The sequence below is a fragment of the Oncorhynchus kisutch genome, linkage group LG17 (genome assembly GCF_002021735.2).
Source record: "Oncorhynchus kisutch isolate 150728-3 linkage group LG17, Okis_V2, whole genome shotgun sequence".
NCBI lineage: Eukaryota > Metazoa > Chordata > Actinopteri > Salmoniformes > Salmonidae > Oncorhynchus > Oncorhynchus kisutch.
The window spans coordinates 11,111,454-11,137,538 of NC_034190.2; the positions used below are offsets into that span (position 1 = coordinate 11,111,454).

The 26,085-nt window shown below is 43.8% G+C and overlaps 1 protein-coding gene across 1 annotated transcript in view; it reads left to right on the top strand.

Moving 5' to 3' along the window:
- The window catches only part of LOC116354513 (CUB and sushi domain-containing protein 3-like), a 492,885-nt gene that overhangs the window by 87,020 nt on the left and 379,780 nt on the right, over nucleotides 1–26,085 (top strand). Inside the window, 2 exon segments of the mRNA XM_031795095.1 lie at nucleotides 170–294; nucleotides 24,761–24,882. Coding sequence (XP_031650955.1) covers nucleotides 170–294; nucleotides 24,761–24,882 — 247 coding nt within the window.

The window sequence follows — 26,085 nt, forward strand, 5'->3', positions numbered from 1 at the left end:
TTACTGTCTAAAGTCAAATATAAACTGAAATAGTTTGTTTTTCTTTCATGTGGTAACACTCCTGTGTGTGTGTGCGTGTGCGTGTGCGTGTGCGTGTGTGTGTGTGTGTGTGTGTGTGTGTGTGTGTGTGTGTGTGTGCGTGTGTATGTTCCGTCTCTCTCAACAACAGCATAGGGGCTACCGTCCAGTTCCTCTGTGATGAGGACCATGTGCTGCAGGGCTCCAAGACCATCACCTGTCAGAGGGTGGCTGAGGTGTTCGCTGCCTGGAGTGACCACCGCCCCGTCTGCAAAGGTTAGTTAGCGTCCCTGGCAACTTCCTGCATGTCTGCCTCCCAAATGGCACCCTATTCCTTATTTAATGCGCTACTTTTGACTAGAGCTCATAGGGCCCTGGTCAAAAGTAGTGCACTATGTAGGGAATATGGTGCCATTTTGGGGAAGCAACCCTTGGCTCCTGGGTCCCAAAATGTATGGAGAATATAGATATGGAGCACTCATGGAAATGAAATGTCAGGATACTTTGTCATTTTCAACTGACAGACATTTTGGGGTCTTGGTTTGGCTGTGAGATTGATTTGAAAGAGAATTCTGTATTTAGTCTAATGTTCATATTAATATAGCAATGTATCAGAGATACGCTGAGGTTTGATCAGTCAGTGTTACCACAGGGGAGGATCGGTGTGACAGGCAGACAGGTTATTTGGGGTACCTGTGCCACCTATGTGCCTGGTCCTTTTTTTGTGACACACACACACATTGATCAACCAATCCCAGACTACCAGCGTGAGGTCTCTGGACTGGTTAGGACGACCCACCTTTGTGGATCCGTAAACTTCCAGCATCTTCCATACCCTTCCTTCTGCCTTCCAATTGCCCCATGCTCAGGTTGTGTGCTATCCAACAGGTCTTTATTGTCTTTTCTGCATCATACTGGGAGACCAGACAGTCTTTAGCCTCTCTCTCTCTCTCTCTCTCTCTCTCTCTCTCTCCCTTCCCTCCTCCCCCATCATTAATTAAGCATTGACCTCTTGATTGTTTTTCGTGTTACTTGTCTGGCTGTGATGCAAACCTGTACACTGACTGGCCTGATCAATGCCCATAGGATACCCGTGTCTCTGGTGTGTGTCCAATAAGACCCCTGTCTCTGGTGCGTGTCTAATAAGACCCTTGTCTCTGGACTGTCTAATAAGACCCTGTCTCTGGACTGTCTAATAAGACCCCTGTCTCTGGACTGTCTAATAAGACCCCTGTCTCTGGTGTGTGTCTAATAAGACCCATGTCTCTGGAGTCTGTCTAATAAGACCCCTGTTTCTGCTTTTCTCTTAGTATCCCCATTAAGTCTTTCTCATGCAGCAGTGACTCTTTCTGGGGTTCACACAAAACATCAAATACAGTACAGAACAGTTGTAGACAACACAACACAAATACAATATTACATGAAATCAAAAATAAGAAAGACATTTACTGTTAAAAATACTTCTTATACACTATTCACATAGATACATTTGATATTTAGGAAAGGTCCTGTTGTGATCTTTAAAGATGTTAATTAAAGCTAAGCTTGCTGTTTGCCTAAGTAGTACCTGGTGGCAGATCAGTTTGTTCTGTCATGGAAACAGTTGAAGTTAGACATTTACATACACCTTAGCCAAATGGAAGTATGCTTGGCGTCATTGTCCATTTGGAAGACCCACTTGCGACCAAGCTTTAACTTCCTGACTGATGTCTTGAGATGTTGCTTCAATATATCCACTTAATTTTCCTTTCCTCATGATGCCATCTATTTTGTGAAGTGCACCAGTCCCTCCTGCAGCAAAGCACCCCCACAACATGAGGCTGCCACCCCCGTGCTTCACGGTTGGGATGGTGTTCTTCGGCATGCAAGCCTCCCTCTTTTTCCTCCAAACATAAAAATGGTCATTATGGTCAAACAGTCCTATTTTTGTTTCATCAGACCAGAGGACATTTCTCCATTTGTCCCCATGTGCAGTTACAAATCATAGTCTGGCTTTTTTATGGCGGTTTTGGAGCAGTGGCTTCTTCCTTGCTGAGTGGACTTTCAGGTTATGTCGATATAGGACTTGTTTTACTGTGGATATAGATACTTTTGTACCTGTTTCCTCCAGGATCTTCACAAGGTCCTTTGCTGTTGTTCTGGGATTTCGCATCAAAGTATGATCATCTCTAGGAGACAGAGCGTGTCTCCTTCCTGAGCGGTATGACGGCTGCGTGGTCCCATGGTGTTTATACTTGTGTATTGTTCGTACTGATAAACGTGGTGCTTTCAGGCATTTATAAATTGCTCCCAAGGATGAACCAGACTTGTGGAGGTCTACAATTTATTTTCTGAGGTCTTGGCTGATTTCTTTTGATTTTCCAATGGTGTCAAGCAAAGAGGCACTGAGTTTGAAGGTAGGCCTTGAAATACATCCACAGGTACACCTCCAATTGACTCAAATTATGTCAATTAGCCTGAGTTTTAATTACTATTAGTGTATGTAAACATCCGACTTCAACTATATATTTATAAGGCTTATTTGCTGGGCATAGAGCATATCAAAAATACCAACACGTTTCACTTTAAAACCCACCTGAGTGCCTGGACGTTTCACTTTAAAACCCACCTGAATGCCTGGACGTTTCACTATAAAACCCACCTGAGTGCCTGGACGTTTCACTTTAAAACCCACCTGAGTGCCTGGACTTTTCACTTTAAAACCCACCTGGATTCTTCAAACCATTTCACACTCTTTAGTTGGATTTGATTAATCTTGTTTTTCTAATATGGCAGTCTAAAATGTTTCATACTTAGCGCTGCTGTTGTGTTCCCTCAGAGGGGGATGCAATTAGTGCTTTGTTCAGTTTCGTACAGTAGGTGAAGGGTCAAAATGTATGGAAATGAATTATCCTGAATTCTGAAGGTATTCCCTTGATGCAGCTACAGTATGATGATACTTTGTGGAGTAATCCTGTCCTCTGACTTTTACAGTGTTCTACCTTGATTCAATTTGAGCTGATGATTAATCAGTGACAGATTTCGATGGAGAGGTTATGCTAAAACGCTGCAGTCATTGAATCATTTTCAGTTTGAACACTCGATTTGACAGCCTCTCTGTTGGCCAATGAAGTGTGACCAATTTGGCAAGTGCAAACTTTGATAAACCTCCCGTCAACCCAAAGCGTAACAGCTCACTACTGTATACCAAAACAAGTGAATCACAGGCACTCTTGGTGAATCTTGTTTTTTGTCTCTACAATGTCCTTGTGTTCCACAAATGACTTATCTGCCACCATATCTCAGTACATTTACATTAGTAAAACACTAGAGCCATATGGCCACATGACAAGAAACAGACAGATGGTTAGGCCCATATGCTGATTCATTCTTCAGACTTTTTTCACTACTTTACTCTGATTAGCAGTGTCTTTGAAGCATGGAAGAGGTGGGGACGAGTGTTGATGTGACTAAATATACACAGGCAGTTTATGATATCACAACGTATAACACTGCTGTAACCACTGCCAGTTGGACTTAATTAGAAGGATAATATATTCCCTATTTAGTGCACTACTTTTGACCAGGAAAATCTAGTCTAATGTCTAATGAAAATTAATGCACTATATATACAAGTGTATCTGGACACCCCTTGAAATTAATGGATACGGCTATTTCAGCAACACCTGTTGCTGACAGGTGTATAAAATTGAGCACACCGCCATGCACACAGCCATAGACAAACATTGGCAGTTGAATGGCCTTACTGTAGAGCTCAGTGACTTTCAACATAGCACCGCCGAGTGCTGAAGTGCACAGTGAGTACAAATCGTCTGTCCTCAGTTGCAACACTCATTACTGAGTTCCAAACTGCCTCTGGAAGCAACGTCAGCATAAGAACTGTTAGTCGAGAGCTTCATGAAATCGGTTTTCATGGCCGAGCAGCAGCACACAAGCCTAAGATCAAAATGTGCAATGCCAAGTGTCGGCTGAAGTGGTGTAAATCTCGCCGCCAAAGGACTCAGTGGAAACAAGTTCTCTGGAATGTTGAATCACGCTTCACCATCTGACAGTCCGACAGATGAATCTGGGTTTGGCGGATGCCAGGAGAACGCTACCTGCCCCAAAGCTTACTGTAGTTCCAAATGTAAATTTGGTGGAGGAGGAATAATGGTCTGGGGCTGTTTTTCATGGTTCAGGCTAGGCCCCTTAGTTCCAGTGAAGGGAAATCTTAACATGACATTCTAGACAATTCTGTGCTTCCAACTTTGTGGCAACAGTTTGGGGAAGGCCCTTTCATGTTTCAGCATGACAATGCCCCCATGCACAAAGCAAGGTCCATACAGAAATGTCTTGTCGAGATCGGTGTGGAAGAACTTGACTGGCCTGTACATAGCCCTGACCTCAACCCCATCGAACACCTTCGCCATGAATTGCCGACAGCGAGCCAGGCCTAATTTCCCCAAAATCAGTGCCTGACCTCACTAATGGTCTTGTGGCTGAATGGGAGCAAATCTCCGCAGCAATGTTCCAACATCCAGTGGAAAGCCTTCCCAGAAGAGTGGAGGCTGTTATAGCAGCAAAGGGGGGGGACCAACTCCGTATTAATACTCATGATTTTGGAATGACACGAGCAGGTGTCCACATACTGGTGGTCACGTAGTGTATATAGGAAATAGGCTACCATTTGGGATGCATCCAAAGACAGACTGTTGATTAGAGAGACTTCAAATTCAACAATACAGTACATAATATACTTTTAATGTAGTGTAATACTTCAAATGATTGTAAAGTTAAAGTATGAGTTAGAACGTGTCAGGACATCCAGCTATTTCTTTAAAATAATTTCTTTAAAACTAAAAAATATATATTAACTAATAATATCATATAATTATAATCCTGAGCTACTAAAACATCTGTACGCGGTGGATCATTGATGTGATTCATGTATAAATATATGTCAATAAAACGGGGCTTCCTAACTGGGGCACCCGAGTGCTAGAGGCATCACTACAGACCCTGGTTTGATGCCAGGCTGCATTACAACCGGCCGTGATTGGGAGTCCCATAGGGCGGCGCATAATTGGCCCAGCATCCGCTGAGGTAGACCGTCATTTGTAAATATGAATTTGTTCTTAACTGACTTGCCTAGTTAATTTAAAAAAAAAAAACTATCCTGTGTAGAGCACTGCTTCTGCCTGTAAATGATGTATTACGAGGTTTTCTGTGGACAGTATTGCAAATTACACCTTGAAATAGGCAGGCAATATTCTGCAGCCACTTTCCCTGTGTGTGTGTGAGTGTCTCTCTCTCTCTTTTTCTCTCTGTCCGTGTGTGTAGGTGTGTGAGTGTCTCTCTCTTTTTCTCTCTGTCCCTGTGTGTAGGTGTGTGAGATGAGATTACTCCTGTTTGTGTGTGTAGGTGTAGGTGTGTGTGTGTGTGTGTGTGTGTGTGTGTGTGTGTGTGTGTGTGTGTGTGTGTGTGTGTGTGTGTGTGTGTGTGTGTGTGTGTGTGTGTGTGTGTGTGTGTGTGTGTGTGTGTGTGTGTGCGGAAACATTAGGGGCTGAAACAGGAAGGGAAAAAGGCAGAGTACCTTGGCTCAGGGTTAATGATGTCATTGATCATTCTCAGTGGCGATAGTTTTGTTTGTTCCTCCCGTTCCTCCAAGTCGCCAGTCAGACCAGCTAATCTTTATTCCTCCTGCTGAATTGGCTCATTTTCCCCCAGGAGAAGGTCAGCCTGAATGTCGCTGGACATAAAACACCAACAATAGGACAGAAAACAAGTGAAATGAGTGAAACGTTCAGGGCGTTTTATCAACAGTGAAACGTGGAGGGCGTTTTATCAACAGTGAAACATTCAGGGCGTTTTATCAACAGTGAAACATTCAGGGCGTTTTATCAACAGTGAAACATTCAGGGCGTTTTATCAACAGTGAAACATTCAGGGTGTTTTATCAACAGTGAAACATTCAGGGCGTTTTATCAACAGTGAAACGTGGAGGGCGTTTTATCAACAGTGAAACGTGGAGGGCGTTTTATCAACAGTGAAACATTCAGGGCGTTTTATCAACAGTGAAACGTGGAGGTCTGTTTTATCAACAGTGAAACGTTGAGGGCGTTTTATCAACAGTGAAACATTCAGGGTGTTTTATCAACAGTGAAACATTCAGGGCGTTTTATCAACAGTGAAACGTTCAGGGCATTTTATCAACAGTGAAACGTGGAGGGCGTTTTATCAACAGTGAAACATTCAGGGCGTTTTATCAACAGTGAAACGTGGAGGGCGTTTTATCAACAGTGAAACATTCAGGGCGTTTTATCAACAGTGAAACGTGGAGGGCGTTTGATCAACAGTGAAACATTCAGGGCGTTTTATCAACAGTGAAACATTCAGGGCGTTTTATCAACAGTGAAACGTGGAGGGCGTTTTATCAACAGTGAAACGTGGAGGGCGTTTTATCAACAGTGAAACATTCAGGGCGTTTTATCAACAGTGAAACATTCAGGGCGTTTTATCAACAGTGAAACGTGGAGGGCGAATAACTCCTTCGGGTAGATAACGTCGGCAGTCCAGTTGTGAAGGCCCGGTGGGGCTCCGCGAAGGCAGTAAAACGGGTCCGGATAGGTGACTGCAGCCCAGGTGTGATTATCAACAGTGAAACATTCAAACATTCAGGGCGTTTTATCAACAGTGAAACGTGGAGGGCGTTTTATCAACAGTGAAACATGGAGGGCGTTTTATCAACAGTGAAACATTCAGGGCGTTTTATCAACAGTGAAACGTGGAGGGCGTTTGATCAACAGTGAAACATTCAGGGCGTTTTATCAACAGTGAAACGTGGAGGGCGTTTTATCAACAGTGAAACGTGGAGGGCGTTTTATCAACAGTGAAACATTCAGGGCGTTTTATCAACAGTGAAACGTGGAGGGCGTTTTATCAACAGTGAAACATTCTGGGCGTTTTATCAACAGTGAAACATTCAGGGCGTTTTATCAACAGTGAAACGTGGAGGCCGTTTTATCAAAAGTGAAACATTGAGGGCGTTTTATCAACAGTGAAACATTCAGGGCGTTTTATCGACAGTGAAACATTCAGGGCGTTTTATCAACAGTGAAACGTGGAGGCCGTTTTATCAACAGTGAAACATTCAGGGCGTTTTATCAACAGTGAAACGTGGAGGGCGTTTTATCAACAGTGAAACGTTCAGGGCGTTTTATCAACAGTGAAACGTGGAGGGCGTTTTATCAACAGTGAAACATTCAGGACGTTTTATCAACAGTGAAACGTGGAGGGCGTTTTATCAACAGTGACACGTGGAGGGCGTTTTATCAACAGTGAAATGTTCAGGGAGTTTTATCAACAGTGAAACCTTCAGGGAGTTTTATCAACAGTGAAACATTCAGGGCGTTTTATCAACAGTGAAACGTGGAGGCGTTTTATCAACAGTGAAACGTGGAGGGCGTTTTATCAACAGTGAAACGTGGAGGGCGTTTTATCAACAGTGAAACGTGGAGGGCGTTTTATCAACAGTGAAACGTGGAGGGCGTTTTATCAACAGTGAAACGTGGAGGGCGTTTTATCAACAGTGAAACGTGGAGGGCGTTTTATCAACAGTGAAACGTGGAGGGCGTTTTATCAACAGTGAAACGTGGAGGGCGTTTTATCAACAGTGAAACGTGGAGGGCGTTTTATCAACAGTGAAACGTGGAGGGCGTTTTATCAACAGTGAAACGTGGAGGGCGTTTTATCAACAGTGAAACATTCAGGGCGTTTTATCAACAGTGACACGTGGAGGGCGTTTTACCAACATTGAAAGTACAGGCCGTTTTATCAACAGTGAAACCTTCAGGGAGTTTTATCGACAACTAAGCTAAATATCTTGATGTCTTGAAGTGGCGGCTTATCTCCCTGGCTTGGCTGCCATCCCTCTCTGAGAGAACTGAATTCGTGAAAAGTTCATAACACAAAGAGGATTTCTGAACTATTCATTAGCTTGGCAAAACAAAAAAATAGTAACAACCCAGCATCTTAAAGACATCCAAAGTCTGATTTTAGAGGCTTCATTTTTCCTCTCCCGACACATAGGATGACCAATATCCCTCAGTAAGAGATGAACCAGACAATGTAGCCCTACACCGTCCCCTTCTGTTATTTGTGAAGGTAGTGGATAGAAAGTGACAGAATGTCATTGGCCGAGTAATGAATTGTTTGCTCACCGTCGTGTCCCTTAATCCATTAATTGTATAGATCATTTCTATTTGGCTGCTCAGCATGCTTGCTATAGGGTACGCTGTGCACCCAGCAGAGCTGGCAAAGCCAAGGCCCTTCATTTAGTAAGCAGTAATTGAGCTGTCAGAATGCGGAACACAGGCATGCCTAGATATACGTCACCTAGATAGAATACAGATTCTGTTTCTCTGAGCCCATGATGACACTGGCCGCCCCAAAACTCAACGGTCACAAATCCCATTTCAAATCAAATCATATTATTCACATACAGATGCTATTGGTCACATACACATATTTAGCAGATGCTATTGCGGGTGTAGCGAAATGCTTGTGTTCCTAGCTCCAACAGTGCTAGGAACAATTCGCAACAATACACACAAATCTAAAGTAAAATAATTGGGTTAAGAAATATATAAATATTAGGACGAGCAATGTTGGAGTGGCATAGATTAAAATACATTAGAATGGACTACAGTATATACATATGAGATGAGTAAAGCCATATGTAAACATTATTAAAGTGAATAATGAATAGTGAATAGTGAATAATGTCTATGTATATAGGGCACCAGCCTCTAAGGTGCAGGGTTGAGTAACCGGGTGGTAGCCGGCTAGTGATGGCTATTTAACAGTCTGATGGCCTTGAGAGATAAGCTGTTTTTCCGTCTCTTGGTCCCAGCTTTGATGCACCTGTACTGACCTCACCAGCCTTGGCTGGGATGGTTGATGTCCCTAATTATCTTTTTGGCCTTCCTGTGACCCCTATGGTGCTGTAGGTGTCCTGGGGGGCAGGTAGTGTGCCTCAGCCTCCTGAGGTTGAAGAGAGGCTGTTGTGCCTTCTTCACCACACTGTCTGTGTGGGTGGACCATTTCAGTTCATTGGTGATGTGTACGCTGAGGTACTTGAAGCTTTTTACCTTCTCCACTGCGGTCCGGTTGTTGTGGATAGGGGGGTGCTCCATCTGCTGTTTCCTAATGTCCACAATCATCTACTTTGTTTTGTTTTGTTGACGTTGAGTGAGAGGTTGTTTTCCTGGCACCACTCCACCAGGGCCCTCACATAGCCTCCATGTAGGCTTTCTCGTTGGTAATCAGGCCTACAACTGTTGTGTCGTCTGCAAACTTGATGACTGAGTTGGAGGTTTGCATGACCATGCAGTCATGGGTGAACAGGGAGTACAGGAGTTAGCTGAACACACACCCTTGTGAAGCCCCTGTGTTGAGGATCAGCGAATTGGAGGCATTGTTTCATACATTCATCACCTGGGGGCGGCCCGTCAGGAGGTCCAGGACCCAGTTGTACAGGGCAGGGTTCAGACCCAGGGCCCAGAGCTTAATGATGAGCTTGGAGAATACTATGGTGTTGAAGGTATAGATATAGTCAATGAACAACATTCTTGTCCAGATGGGATAGGGCAGTGTGCAATGCTATGGTGATTGCATCGTCTGTGGATCTATTGGGGCAGTAAGCAAATTGGAGTGGGTCTAGGTTGTCAGGTAAGGTGTAGGTAATATGATTCTCAACTAGCCTCTCAAAGCACTTCATGATGAAAGAAGTGAGTGATACGGGGCGATAGTAATTTAGTTCAGTGACCTTTGCCTTCTTGGGTACAGGAACAATGGTGGACATCTTGAAGCAAGTGGGAACAACAGACTGGGATAAGGAGAGAATGAATATGTCTGTAAACACTCCAGCCAGCTGGTCTGCGCATGCTCTGAGGACGCGGCTAGGGATGCCATCTGGGCCGGCAACCTTGCTAGGGTTAACACGGTTAAATGTCTTACTCACGTCTGCTACGGAAAACGAGAACCCACATGCCTTGGGAGCCGGCCATTCGGTGGCACTGTGTTACCCTCAAAGCTGTCGAAGAAGGTGTTTGGAGCAAGACCTGTATACCCTGCCACATACGTCTCGTGTCTGAGCCAATGAATTGCGACTCCACTTTGTCTCTGTACTGACGTTTTGCCTGTTTTGATTACCTTGCGAAGGAAACAACTACACTGTTTGTATTTTACCATATTCACAGTCACCTTGACATGGTTAAATGTGGTGGTTCGAGATTTCAGTTTTGTGCGAATGCTGTCATCTATCCACAGTTTCTGATTTGGGTAGGTTTTAATAGTCACATTGGGAACCACAACCGCTATACACATCCTGATGAACTCAATCACTGTTTCAGTGTATACGTCAATGTCATTCTCAGAGGCTACCCGGAACATATCCCAGTCCGCATGATCAAAACAATCTTGAACCATGTATTCCAATTCGTCAGACCAGCGTTGAATAGACCTTGGCACGGGTACTTCCTGTTTGAGTTTCTGCCTATAGGAAGGGATGAGCAAAATGGAGTCATGATCTGATTTGCCGAGGGGAGGGCTGGGGGCCTTGTTGGCATCCTGGAAATTGGAGTAGTGGTGGTCAAGTGTTTTAGCGGCGCTAGTACTCCAGTCAATGTGTTGATAGAACTTGTTTAGCGTTTTCCTCAAATTTGCTTTGTTAAAATCCCCAGCTACAATAAATGTGGCCTCAGGATATTTGGTTTCCAGTTTGCACAAAGTCCAGTGTAGTTCCTTGAGGGCCGTCGTGGTATCGGCTTGAGGGCGAATATACATGGCTGTGACTATATAACCAGAAATAATTATCTTGGGAGATAATACTGTCAGCATTTGATTGTGAGGTATTTTAGTTCGAATGAACAAAATTACCTGAGTTTCTGTATGTTATCACAATCACACCATGAGTAGTTAATCATGAAACATACACCCTCGCCTTTCTTCTTTCCGGAGAGTTCTTTATTCCTGTCTACGCACTGTATTGAGAACCCAGCTGGCTGTTTGGAGGGGACAGTATATCCGGAAAGAGCCATGATTCAGTGAAACAGAGGATGTTACAGCCCCTGATGTCTCTCTGGAAGGAGATCCTCGCCCTGAGCTCATCTACTTTATTGTCCGGAGACTAAACATGAGTGAGTAATATACTCGGAAGTGGGGGATGGTGTGCACGCCTCCTGAGTCGGACTAGAAGTCCACTCCAAATACCTCTGAGATAAGTTCAATCGCCCTGGAGGGTTCGAACAAAGGATCGAATTCTGGAAAGTTGTATTCCTGGTCGTAATGCTGGTGAGTTACCATTTCCCTGATATCCAAAAGTTCTTTCCGGTTTAATGTAATAACGCAAATAACTTTCTAGGCTAATAAAGTAAGAAATAACACAACAACAACAACAACAAAATGTTGCTTAGGAGCTAGAAGCAGAGCTGCCATGTCTGTCGTCGCCATCTTGCTTCTCTATGTCCATATGTGGTTGTCACGGTGTAAATGTGGAAACAGACCAAGACACCCTAAAGCACATTGACAGATGGAGACAGGAGGGACTAGCTAGGGAGACTGACTTTGAGGAATTTTTAATACCACTCTTCACTCATCGCTTTTGTGATACTGCTCTTATTGTGTTCACTACAGTAGCAGTGAGAGAGCGAGGGAGAAAGAGAAAGAGAGAGAGAGAGAGAAAGAGAGAGATGGAGAGAGAGAGAGAGAGAGAGAGAGAGAGAGAAGGAGAGAGAGAAGGAGAGAGAGAAGGAGAGAGAAAGAGAGAGAAAGAGAGAAAGAGAGAGAGAGAGATGGAGAGAGAGAGAGAGAGAGAGAGAGAGAGAAGGAGAGAGAGAAGGAGAGAGAAAGAGAGAAAAAGAGAGAAAGAGAGAGAGAGAGAGAGAGAGAGAAGGAGAGAGAAATAGAGAAACAAAATACACAGGGAGCGAGGGCAGTAAAGGGTTCATGACCTTATTACTATGCTACTTAGACACTGTGCTAGAGTGAGACATACAGGCTTGGACGTGGGGGGTGTGTGAGTGTGTAATCGGGTGTGTAAGCACCAAGTTACCAGACACTGTGTGAGGTCTCTGTCTACTATCAGGCCAGCTGCCTTCACCACTGGGTGCCAGGAGCACTGAGAACAAGACTCCCCGCGGTGGAGACATACACAGACACACAAACAGACACTCGCTGAAACAGAGACACACACAAGCATACTGTACACACACATACTCTCTCTCTTTATCTCTCGCTCTTTCTCTCTCTCTCAATTCAATTCTCTCTCTCGTTCTCTTGCTTTTGATCTCTCTTTCTCTGTCTCTCGCTCTATCTCTTTATCTCTTTCTCTCGTTCTCTCGCTCTTTCTCTCTCTCTTTCCTTCTCTTTCTGTCTGTCACACAAACAAACATATACTTACACACATCATGCAGTCCATACACACACACACACACACACACACACAAATACACACAAACTGGCATATGTACACTACCGTTCAAAAGTTTGGGGTCACTTAGAAATATCCTTGTTTTTGAAAGAAAAGCAAAAAAAATTGTACATTAAAATAACATCAAAATGATCAGAAATACAGTTTAGACATTGTTCATGTTGTAAATGACTATTGTATCTGGAAACGGCAGATTCTTTATGGAATATCTACATAGGCGTAGGAAATTTCTAAGTGATCCCAAACTTTGGAACGGTAGTGTACATAGAGAAAGAGACACACACATATAGCCTTCTACAGCACAATACTATCACAGAATAATGCCCCTGATTCTCTCCTCCCTCACTGAACCCATTGTGTACGTCTGTCCCCACTGTTTATGTCACAATCCCCAGATCCCCTGTCACACCTACACCCACCTCTCCTCCTCTCCCTTCCTCTACAAAGTTTTCCGGCACTTTCTTTCTCACCGTGGTACCCTGACCTTTAGATGGCCACTATATCACTGACTGGGTATCACCTGCGAGCCTGTTTGTTCCTGCGGCTAAAGGCTGCACAAACTAATTACGGAAGATGCCACTTGAAATCATGCAGAAAATTGCCTAGATCTATATATTCAGGACAGCCCAAGGGTACGCAGTGTTAATCACACATTTCTATTTAACCCTTCATTGGCGCTCTGTTTTGTCTATCTCTCTCTCTCATTATCTCTGTCTATCTTTATATCTCACATTCTCTCAGTCTTTATCTCTCTCTATCTCTCTCTCATTCTCTCTGTCTGTATCTCTCTCTCTCTCTCAATTCAACTCAATTCAATTAAATTCAATTTGCTTTATTGGCATGACGTAACAATGTACATATTGCCAAAGATTATTTTGGATATTTACAATATAAAAAATGAGAATCAAAATTGTCAACGGGACAATAGTAACAACAATAACCAAGGGTCTAAATAACCATACATTGAACAATAACAATAAGCATACAGTAGAGGACATGTGCAGGTTGATTGGTCTGTCAGACACTGTCCCTCATCTTATGGCAGGCAGTAATGTAGTGTGCTGCCAACCCACAGCTCTCTGCGTCCTCCCCCAACAGGACGGGTAGCCTACTCTCATCAGAGAGGTCTTTGAAACCTTGAATAAGGGTTTAAAATTTGGGGAAATTACACTCTCTAATTGTTTTATATATTTTACATTTTGTCAGGAAATGCAGCTCCGTCTCAGGTTCTGCTGTTGTGCAGTGGTTGCACAGCGTTTCCTCTACAGGGAGCCAGGTTTTCCTGTGTCTACCCTTCTCAATGGCAAGGCTGTGCTCACTGAGCCTGTGCTTTGTCAAGGTTATTCTAAGGTTTTGATCAGTAACCATGGTCAAATATTTAGCCACAGTGTAGGGCCAGATAGCACCACAATTTTGCTTTGTGTTTGTGCTTGTGTTTCCCAATAAGAAATATAGTTTTGATTTGACTGTGTTGTAATTTGGTTTATCCTGATTGATTGGATATTCTAGTCCTGAGGCTTCAGTGCGTTAGTAGAACAGGTTTGTGAACTCAGCCCCAGGACCAGCTGGATGAGGGGACTTTTTCTTTGTTCAGCTCTTGGCATTGCAGGGCTTGGTGAAGATAGGAGAGGGGGTCACTGTATTTTAGATGTTTCCAAAACTTAATTGCTCTTTTTTGAGTTTTTATTATTAGTGGATATTGGCCTAATTCTGCCCTGCATGCAATGTTTGTAGTTTTCCTCTGGACATGTAGGATAATCTTACAGAACTCTGCATGCAGGATTTCAATTGGGTGTTTGTCCGATTTGATGAAATCTTTTTGCAAGTGGACCCCACACCTCGCTACCATAAAGTGCAATTGGTTCAATGACATATTCAATTAGTTTTAGCCACATTTTAATATGTATTTCAATTTGAATTAGCTTTTTCCTGGTGTAGAATGCCCTGTGTGCTTTCTCTCTCAGTTCATTCACTGCCTCATTAAGGTGTTGAGCTTATTTTTAAACCTAAGTAATTGTAGTGTGTGCAGTACTCTATATATTTTGTACCAATTGAGAAATTTGGTCTAATTCCCTGAGATCTGGATCTTCTCTGGAAAATCATTATTTTAGTATTATTTTTGGGGTTTACTGCCAGGGCCCAGGTCTGGCAGTACTGCTCTAGCAGTTCCAGGCTCTGCTGTAGGCCATGTGCTGTGGGGATTTACTGCCAGGGCCCAGGTCTGGCAGTACTGCTCTAGCAGATCCAGGCTCTGCTGTAGGCCATGTGCTGTGGGTGACAGCAGGCATAGGTCATCTGCGAAGAGTAGGCATTTAACTTCTGAATTGTGGAGACTAACACCAGTGGCTGAGGATTTTTCTAGAATAGTGGCCAATTCGTTGATGTAAATATTGAAGAGTGCAGGGCTCAGATTGCAACCCTGACGAAGGCCCCGCCCCTGGTTAAAGAATTCTGTTATTTTTTTGCCAATTTTAATGCAGCAGGTATTGCCAGTATGATTTAATTATGTAATGTGTTTTACCCCCTACACCACTTTCAATAACTTTGTAGAACAGTTCTGTGTGCCAAATAGAATCAGATGCTTTTTGGAAGTCGATAAAGCAAGCGTATTTGTTGGTATTATTTTGGTGGACATGTTTATCTATGTGTGTGTAGGGTGTAAATATAATCAGCTCTGCGATGTTTTGGTATAAATCCAATTTGGCTTTTACTCAAGACATTGTGCTTATTAAGGAAGTTTAGAACTCTTACATTTATAATACTACAGAAAACCTTCCCCAGGTTACTGTTCACACAAATGCCTCTGTAATTGTTAGGGTCAAATTTGTAGGAAATAACCTACAATCAGGATCAAATTAAACAGTTTTAATATAGCCAATTGAGATTTTGCACTAGTGAGTTTGAGCATCTCATTTAGGATGCCATCAGGTCTGCATGCTTTTTTAAATGTCAGAGCCTGAAGTTTCTTATAGAGCTCCTGGTCAGGAATTGAGTCCAATGGATTTTAATTGTCCTTTATAGCTTTTTCTAATCCATTCAACTTCTCATGAATTTGGCGATGTTCTGCGTTTGTGTCGATTTGAACAGTGTTGTAGAGTGTTTTAAAATGAGTTGTCCATTGGTCACCATTTTGTATCGCTAATTCCTATTTTTCAGATTTTTTTAGTTTCTTCCAATTTTGCCAGAAGTTGTTTGTGTTTATGGATTCCTCAATTAGTGTTAGCTGCTTGCTGTTGTACTGTGCTTCTTTGGTTCTGAGTGTACGTTTATAGAGTTTTAAAGTCTCACAGTAATGAAGGCGTAATTCACCATTATTTGGGTCTCTGTGCTTTTGGTTGGAGGTGTTCTAAGTTTTTTCCTTATTTTACAATCTGCATCAAACCAGTTGTCATCTGTGATCTTTTTTATTTTGTTTTTTATCAATTTCAATTGTGCTTCCTCTGCTGTTTGCCTGAATATATAGTGTATGTTTTGTACTGCTAGAATGATGCCTTCGTTACTGTGAGTGAATGTGGTATCCAGAAAGTTATCTAAGAGTGTTTGGATATTTTGGTTACAGGTTGCTTTCTGGTATTCTTCTGTGCTATTTTGGGCCCATCTGTATGAATGTCTGATGTTGTACAGCTTACTGGGCTGTGAATGTCTGGTTGTTTCCATGTCTGTTCTTTTGAGGAACAACGTAATTTGGCTGTGATCAGACAGAGGTGTTAGTGGCTTAACAGTGAATGAGCTGAGAGAGAAGGGGTCAATGTCTGTGATCATATAGTCTACTGTACTGTGGCCAAGAGGTGAGCAGTAGGTGAATCTCCCCAAAGAGTCCCCCCGTAACCTACCATTGACAAAGTACAGACCCAGGCTTCTACAGAGCTGCAACAGATCCCTTCCGTTTTTGTTGATGGTGCTGTCACTGTTGTTTCTATGGAGGAGATGAAGACAGTTAGAAACAGAATGAACTCTAATAAAGCTGCCCCTCATGTGCTCGTTAGATCAGGTAGTGTTCCTGTGTGCGCATTTGTGTTCCCACAGATGAGCACATTTCCCTGGGCCTAGAAATGTCACGTCTCTTCCTCAAGGGTGGGGAAGATCTTCTCTAAGTAATATGGGGATTCTGAGGGTGGGATATACATTGGGGCAAAAAAGTATTTAGTCAGCCACCAATTGTGCAAGTTCTCCCACTTAAAAAGATGAGAGAGGCCTGTAATTTTCATCATAGGTACACTTCAACTATGACAGACAAAATGAGAGAAAGAAAATCCAGAAAATCACATTGTAGGATTTTTTAATTATGGTGGAAAATAGGCGTCTGGACCTTTTTTGGAACACCATTATTTTGGTCTTACTGAGATTTACTGTCAGGGCCCAGGTCTGGCAGAATCTGTGCAGAAGATCTAGGTGCTGCTGTAGGCCCTCCTTGGCTGGTGACAGAAGCACCAGATCATCAGCAAACAGTAGACATTTAACTTCAGATTCTAGTAGGGTGAGGCCGGGTGCTGCAGACTTTTCTAGTGCCCGCGCCAGTTCGGTGAGATATATGTTGAAGAGGGTGGGGCTTAAGCTGCATCCCTGTCTCACCCCACGGCCCTGTGTGAAGAAATGTGTGTGTTTTTTGCCAATTTTAACGGCATAATTGTTGTTTGTGTACTTGGATTTTATAATGTCGTATGTTTTTCCCCCAACACCACTTTCCATCAATTTGTATAGCAGACCCTCATGCCAAATTCAGTCAGTCTATTTTGAAATCAACAAAGCATGAGAAGACTTTGCCTTTGTTTTGGTTTGTTTGGTTGTCAATTAGGGTGTGCAGGGTGAATACATGGTCTGTTGTAAGGTAATTTGGTAAAAAGACAATTTGACATTTGCTCAGTATATTGTTTTCATTGAGGAAATGTACGAGTCTGCTGTTAATGATAATGCAGAGGATTTTCCCAAGGTTACTGTTGACGCATATTCCACGGTAGTTATTGGGGTCAAATTCGTCTCCACTTTTGTGGATTGGGGTGATCAGTCCTTGATTCCAAATATTGGGGAAGATGCCAGAGCTAACGAGGATGTTAAAGAGTTTTAGTATAGCCAATTGGAATTTGTTGTCTGTATATTTGATCATTTCATTAAGGATACCATCAACACCACAGGCCTTTTTGGGTTGGAGGGTTTTATTTTGTCCTGTAGCTCATTCAAGGTGATTGGAGTATCCAGTGGGTTCTGGTAGTCTTTAATAGTTGATTCTAAGATTTGTATTTGATCATGTATATGTTTTTGCTCTTTATTCTTTGTTATAGAGCCAAAAAGATTGGAGAAGTGGTTTACCCATACATCTCCATTTTGGATAGATAATTATTCGTGTTGTTGTTTGTTTAGTGTTTTCCAATTTTCCCAGAAGTGGTTAGAGTCTATGGATTCTTCAATAACATTGAGCTGATTGCTGACGTGCTGTTCCTTGTTTTTCCGTAGTGTATTTCTGTATTGTTTTAGTGATTCACCATAGTGAAGGCGTAGACTCAGGTTTTCCGGGTCTCTATGTTTTTGGTTGGACAGGTTTCTCAATTTCTTTCTTAGATTTTTGCTTTCTTCATCAAACCATTTGTCATTTTTATTCATTTTCTTCGGTTTTCTATTTGAGATTTTTAGATTTGATAGGGAAGCTGAGAGGTCAAATATACTGTTAAGATTTTCTACTGCCGAGTTTACACCTTCACTATTACAGTGGAACATTTTACCCAGGAAATTCTCTAAAAGGGATTGAATTTGTTGTTGCCTAATTGTTTTTTGGGCGGTTTCCAAACTGCATTCCTTCCATCTATAGCATTTATTAATGTTACTCAGTTCCTTTGGCTTTGATTGAGTATTGCTCTGTTCAAGTGGACTGTGATTTTGCTGTGGTCTGATAGGGGTGGCAGTGGGCTGACTGTGAACGCTCTGAGAGACTCTGGGTTGAGGTCAATGATAAAGTAGTCTACAGTACTACTGCCAAGAGATGAGCTATAGGTGTACCTACCATAGGAGTCCCCTCGAAGCCTACCATTGACTATGTACATACCCAGCGTGCGACAGAGCTGCAGGAGTTGTGACCCGTTTTTGTTGGTTATATTGTCATAGTTGTGCCTAGGGGGGCATATGGGGGAGGGAATGCTGTCACCTGCAGGCAGGTGTTTGTCCCCCTGTGTGTTGAGGGTGTCAGGTTCTGGTCCGGTTCTGGCATTTAGGTCGCCACAGACTAGTACATGTCCCTGGGTCTGGAAATGATTGATTTCCCCCTCCAGGATGAAGAAGCTGTCTTCAAGTATGGGGATTCTAGTGGGGGGATATAGATAGCACACAGGAGGACATTTTTCTCTTTTTAAGATAATTTCCTTTTGAATTTCTAGCCAAATGTAAAATGTTCCTGTTTTGATTAATTTAATAGAGTGAGTTAGCTCTGCTCTATACCAAATTAGCATCCCCCCTGAGTCCCTTCCCTGTTTCAAACCTGGTAGTTTGGTGGATGGGACAACCATCTCTCTGTAACCTAGAGGGCAACCAGTGGGTCCGTCACCTCTATACCAGGTTTCTTGCAGGATGACAATGTCTGTATTACCGATTTATTTGGTGAAGTCCGGGTTCCTGCTCTTTAGGCCAAAGGCAGATGACCTCAGGCCTTGGATATTCCAGGATGATATAGTGAAGGCTTTGTGTTCCATAAAGTGTCCGATGTTGTTGGTCGTGGTTTGGCCTCAGGCCAGTAAGTGTGAGCAGAGCCTGCTGAGCATCTGGTACATGCCATTGGCTCGAGCTAGTGTAAGAGTCGGGGTTGGGCCTGTTTGCCCGCTCACTACCTGGGCGTATGTGTGACTTCCATTTTGAGGCCCTCTTTTTGGGGGTGGGGTGCATGGGGTGGGCAGGAGTGGCATAGGTGTGATCTGAGGGGGCCTACATGGGATATGGGCATGGTTGACGTGGGGGGGGTGTTGATTGGTTGGGGTGGGGGTGTGGATGTGTCTGGGGGTGCTGTGGTCTGGATGTAAGTCCTCTTGGTGTGGGTCCTCTATGTGTAGGTCCAGGGGGTGGTCCCGCAGGTCTGGGAGAATGTCTCGCTGGTCTGGGTGGGGTGTCTATTGATCTGTTCCTCCTGTGTGAAGTGTTGGGGATACGTTTGAGAGTGATATCCTTTAGAGTTCGGGCAAAGGTGGGCACTGCTGCCTTGTAGAGGTGGACCTGGTCATAGAGGCTGTTCAAGTCCAGGGTGGAGTGGTGGGCCAGGAAAACATTTGGTTTTGAGGCACAGTCATGGGAAATACTTGCGTTTACCCGCTGTATTGTGGCAGGGTGGAAGTTTTTTCGTGGTAGCAGGGTGGAGATAGAAGAAGAAGCTTTTTCAATCACTCCTTTCAGTGCTGTGACCACCCTTTCCTGCTATGCTCTCAGGTCGTTTGTGCCTGTGTGTATTATTATGTGGCTAGGTGACCCTAGTTGGTCCTCAGACAGAAGGTCTAGGGAGCTGGGTGTATTATTATGTGACTAGGTGACCCTAGTTGGTCCTCAGACAGAAGGTCTAGGGCGGCTGGGTGTTTTATCATGTGGCTGGGTGACCCTAGTTGGTCCTCAGACAGAAGGTCTAGGGCGGCTGGGTGTATTATCATCTGGCTAGGTAACCCTAGTTGGTCCTCAGACAGAAGGTCTAGGGAGCTGGGTGTATTATTATGTGTCTAGGTGACCCTAGTTGGTCCTCAGACAGAAGGTCTAGGGCGGCTGGGTGTATTATCATGTGGCTGGGTGACCGTAGTTGGTCCTCAGACAGAAGAGCTAGGGCAGCTGGGTGTATTATCATGTGGCAGGGTGACCCTAGTTGGTCCTCAGACAGAAGGTCTAGGGCGGCTGGGTGTATTATCATGTGGCTGGGTGACCCTAGTTGGTCCTCAGACAGAAGGTCTAGGGCGGCTGGGTGTTTGGACACCAGAGTTTAGAAACACTGTGTTTGGGAAAAAGTGATATATTTCATATTTTATATTATATATTTTATATTTTATATTATATATTTTATATTTTATATTTTATATTTTATATTTTATATTTTATATTTTATATTATATATTTCCCATTTGAGTCCATAAGGAGTACAATCTGTGTCTCGTGTTTGTCCTCAGTGGGTGTGGGGGGTTGTCAGAAGGGCTATCAGGGTGGCTGACAGGGGGGGTGCTCAGAGGCAGTGAGAGTCGCTGTCGACTCTATGGTCAGGGTCTGGTGTGGACTGTTCTGCTGTGGTGTCGAGACTTTTGTCTGGTGCTGAGGTGGGCTATTCTGCTGGCTTCTCTGTGGGGGTGGCCACCTCTAGTGGGTTGTTCTCTGTCACACGCCATCCCCCTCACCCTCTCCTCCAGCAGTCTGATACTCTCCTCTAGTGCTCTGTTCTTCTCCTGCTCCTGCTCTTTCTCCTGTTGAAGTTGTCTCATCACTGTCCAGAGTGCAGATTTGTCTCTCTCCACCTCCAGCACTCCGGGTCTGGTTAAGAGGGTGTTGTGCTGGACTGTTGTCTGGGTCTGTGCTGACTGGAGTGTCATGACCTGCTGTTCCAGCTCCACCTGCCTTACCTCCAGCTGGGTGAATTTATTCTTCATTTCAATGAGGGAGTAGTACTCTGTGCTGGGAGGTTGACTGGGGGTTGCTTGTCTGTGGGGTTATATAACGAAGAGGTCTAGTCTGACCCGCTCGGGGTGGGGGTATCTTTATCAAGGGAGAGCTTCTCCTGCTGGGCTAATTCTTTAATTAGGTGAAAGTCCAGCTGAAACCTGTACCATTACTGTTCCGGACTTATAGAGATTTATATTAGCTGACTCAGAGTCCTCGTTGTCAAGTATCCTGAGTTTCCAGCCCTCGTTAACACCCCCTCTCTTAACAGAGGGGTAGTGTGTTAATATAGCACTGTGCAATGCCAGAGGATGGTTTGTGTGGAAGATAAGGTTGCTGATGTTCCCATTTTTGTAATAGTCCGCAAAAAGTCTCTCCTGATTTTCCATAAGGAGCTTCATTTTGTAATCTTTTCTTGCCTTATCATTCTTTACATACACAGGGTACTGTATTTGAATTACATCTGAACAGCAGGAGGCAGCTTCTAAGGCATCTCCATTTGGTTGGAGTAGACTGTTTGACTCTCCTGCCATTGTTGGGCTAATGGGCTTTGACACCTCTCACTTGACACGTCAGTGCTAGTTGAAGCTGTATCAAGCTTGGCAGAATTATGTTAGAATTCAGTCCTTATAAAGTAATGTAGTGTATTTTTCTTCTTGGCTTTTGGAAATAGAATATAGTTTCAGACTAAACATTACTCACTCAGTTCCAGGTTGGGTGGTGTTTTCAGGTTTCTGTTGTTTTCCAGAGTGTTTGCTGTATAGAATAATAATCCTTGGTAGTCTTCCAGATAATTCCGTAATTCCGTCCAAAATCAGGTTGTAGGTTTTGAGTTTTGATTTGAAGTGAGGGTTATGTTGTGGAGGGTAGCATCCTGTATGTGTTCCTGACAAAAAAAATCTAATTATCTAACTTTATCCAACTATTTTTTGAAGAAAATGCTGAAAAATGCAGGAGCTCATCTGATCGTGACCTCTGCTCTGCTCTGATCTCTCTCTCTCTCTGTCTCTCTCTCGCTCTCTCTCGCTCTCATTCTCTCTGTCTTACTCTCTCTGTCTGTATCTCTCTATCGCTCTCTCATTCTCTCTGTCTGTATCTCTCTCTCTCTCTCTCTCTCTCTCTCTCTCTGTCACTTTCTGTTTCGATGAGGATCTGTTATTGCTCTCCGATAATGAGATTGTAATAGGAAGTGTGTTGCTTTTATTAAAAAGAAAATACAAATGAGCAAAGTCATATTGTGAAGAGGAAATCTTATTTCCACAATGAGAATGCTCGTTGCTCACAATGAGAATGCTCGTTGCTCACAATGAGAATGCTCGTTGCTCACAATGAGAATGCTCGTTGCTCACAATGAGATTGCTCGTTGCTCACAATGAGAATGCTCGTTGCTCACAATGAGAATGCTCGTTGCTCACAATGAGAATGCTCGTTGCTCAATGTTTCTTAATGGTATTCTCCCCATGTGCGCTAGCTGATGCTGGTTAGACAGTTGATTGACTCCATGTCTATTATTTCCTATACAGATTATTAGAAACATTAGCGTCAGAATTGGAGAATTAAAGAGACCGTGCCATTTGTTTTATTGTAGCTCACCAGGTCAAGGATATTAGATAACCTCTAAAGTGGCAGTCGTTCACATCTCTTATCATGACCATGACTCTGACATGATAAATACCCAGGAATGGCTTTATCAGCTGCCTGGCTCACTGGCTCGTAGTACCACCAAACACTTCCTCATCTCCCCTGGAAAACAGAGAAATAAAGCAACACATAATGTTAATAAGGCAGAGAGTGACCCAGATGGTTTTTACTTCCTGTTTTAGTCCTATGGCTACACTCTCATTTTTACTTCCTGTTTTAATCCTATGGCTACACTCACATTTTTACTTCCTGTTTTAATCCTATGGCTACACTCTCATTTTTACTTCCTGTTTTAATCCTATGGCTACACTCTCATTTTTACTTCCTGTTTTAATCATATGGCTACACTCTCATTTTTACTTCCTGTTTTAATCCTATGGCTACACTCTCATTTTTACTTCCTGTTTTAATCCTATGGCTACACTCTAATAAGCTTCCAGTCAAATCAAATTGTATTTGTCACACGCGTCAAATACAACAGACCTTACAATGAAATGCTTACTTACAAACCAACAATGCAGTTTTACGAAAATATCCCCCCCAAAAAGTAAGAGATAAGAATAACAAATAATTAAGGAGCAGAGGTAAATAACAATAGTGGGGCTTTATACAGGGGGTACTGGTACAGAGTCAATGTGGAGGCTATATACAGGGGGTACCGATACAGAGTCAATGTGGAGGCTATATACAGGGGGTACCGGTACAGAGTCAATGTGGAGGCTATATACAGGGGGTACCGATACAGAGTCAATGTGGAGGCTATATGCAGAGGGTACCGGTACAGAGTCAATATGGAGGCTATATACAGGGAGTACCGGTACAGAGTCAATGTGGAGGCTATATACAGGGAGTACCGGTACAGAGTCAATGTAATATGTACATGTAGGTAGAGTTATTAAAGTGACTATGCATAGATAACAACAGAGAGTAGCAGCAGTGATGAAGATGGGGGGGATGCAAATAGTCTGGGTAGCCATTTGATTAGCTGTTCAGGAGACTTATGGCTTCAGGGTAGAAGCTGTTTAGATGCCTCTTGGACCTAGACTTCGCGCTGCGGTACCACTTGCCGTGCTAGTACATGACAACTGAAACCATAGCTTAAGGTTCATGGTGTGGTTTTCGAAAGTAGCACTCACGAACAATGACGTCCATTTCATATGATATATTACGATATATGATTTTTTTGGGGGGAGGGGGTTATGTTACAAACTCCAATTGGTACAATATGAAATGAGAATTTGTAAGTGCTTAAGGTCCCATTCAATCTCTTTAATCTTTTACTGCAGTGTTTCTTGGTCGTCTTAATCAAATCTACTTTGAAACAGAAGTATACACCTCACACACATGGTTACGGGCTTTAAAAAGGAAGACACCTGTACCATGTCACATATAGAGTTGAAATGTTTGGAATTTGGAGTTATGCATCCTAATATTACACTATATACTGTACAATACAGAAGACTCAATTATAACAAAACTGTTTGACATAGAAACACTGGATTTTCTGAGGTAACAACAACAACAACATGTTTTCATATTACTACTATTCCTCCCATGGGGCCACTAGAGGGCAATTTGGTCATTTGACTGCAGGAAACAAATCTGGTTCAGAGAGCAGCAGGCAGAATATTTAAAAGTATAATTCTCGGTAGGAATCTTAGGGCCATTCAACCTGACTTTCTCTATGTTCTGCCGATATTTCATTAATACGAGCACTCAATGTGAGCCAAATCTGCAGACCTAAAGTGCCGTCACACGCACACAAACACACACACACACACACACACACACACACACACACACACACACACACACACACACACACACACACACACACACACACACACACACACACACACACACACACACACACACACAGTGGCATTTGGCAGCATCTGTCTCTAATTAACCACAACTTTTGTGTTTGCCAGGTTGTTAAATGTCAAAATGTTAAATTAATAACCATTATTATTTATTTCTCTCTCCTTCTCTTTCTCTCTCTCTCTCCATCTCTTTTTCGTTTTGTTACAGTGAAAACATGCGGCTCTAATCTTCAAGGTCCTGCTGGCACATTCACTTCTCCCAACTTCCCCATCCAGTATGAGTCCAACGCTCAGTGTGTCTGGATTCTCACCGCCACCAACCCCAACAAGGTAGGCTGGACTAACCAAGAGAGAGAGAGAGAGAGAGAGAGACAGAGAGAGAGAGAGAGAGAGAGAGAGAGAGAGAGTTAGACAGAGAGAGAGAGAGAGAGAGAGAGAGAGAGAGAGAGAGAGAGAGAGAGAGAGAGAGAGAGGCCCTTGGTAAATGCCCTGTAGTCCTAAACTCCATCACATATATAGTGCACTGCTTTTGACCAGATCCCTCATCCAGTGATGATCCAGTAGGGGGGGGCAGGTGAAGAAGTGGGCTGCCACTAGATAAATCCCCACAACCCACATCTCCACCTCCTCCTCCTCCTCCCAGTCTCTGTTTTGTATTCCAGCCTCATCACTCACTACCCCCACCCTCTCAGGGTTGCTCGCCTGCCTGCCGGCGTTGTCGTTGAGGCTCAGCAAAATGTGTGTCGGCTCTCTGGCTCATGGACCCTTTACCTGCTCCTCCTGGCCTTCCATAAGATCTGCTTCTGCCCTCTCTCTCTCTCTCTCTCTCTCCCCTCTCTCTCTCCTCTGTCCCACCCACCCTCTCTCTCTCCCACGCCTCTCTTTCTCCTCTGCCCTCGCTCTCTCGCCTCTCTTTCCTCTGCCCTCTCTCTCTCTCGCCTCTCTCTTTCCTCTGCCCTCTCTCTCTCTCTCTCGCCTCTCTCTTTCCTCTGCCTCTCTCTCTCGCCTCTCTCTTTCCTCTGCCCTCTCTCGCCTCTCTTTCCTCTGCCCTCTCTCTCTCGCCTCTCTCTTTCCTCTGCCCTCTCTCTCTCTCACCTCTCTCTCTCCTCTGCCCTCTCTCTCGCCTCTCTTTCCTCTGCCCTCTCTCTCTCTCTCCCTCTCTCTTTCCTCTGCCCTCTCTCTCTCTCGCCTCTCTCTTTCCTCTGCCCTCTCTCTCTCGCGCTCTCTTTCCTCTGCCCTCTCTCTCTCCTCTCTCTTTCCTCTGCCCTCTCTTGCCTCTCTTTCCTCTGCTCTCTCTCTCGCCTCCTCTTTCCTCTGCCCTCTCTCTCGCCTCTCTCTTTCCTCTGCCCTCTCTCTCTCGCCTCTCTCTTTCCTCTGCCCTCTCTCTCCTCGCCTCTCTCTTTCCTCTGCCCTCTCTCTCTCGCCTCTCTCTTCCTCTGCCCTCTCTCTCGCCTCTCTTTCCTCTGCCCTCTCTCTCTCTCTCTTGCCTCTCTCTTTCCTCTGCCCTCTCTCTCCTCTCTCGCCTCTCTCTTT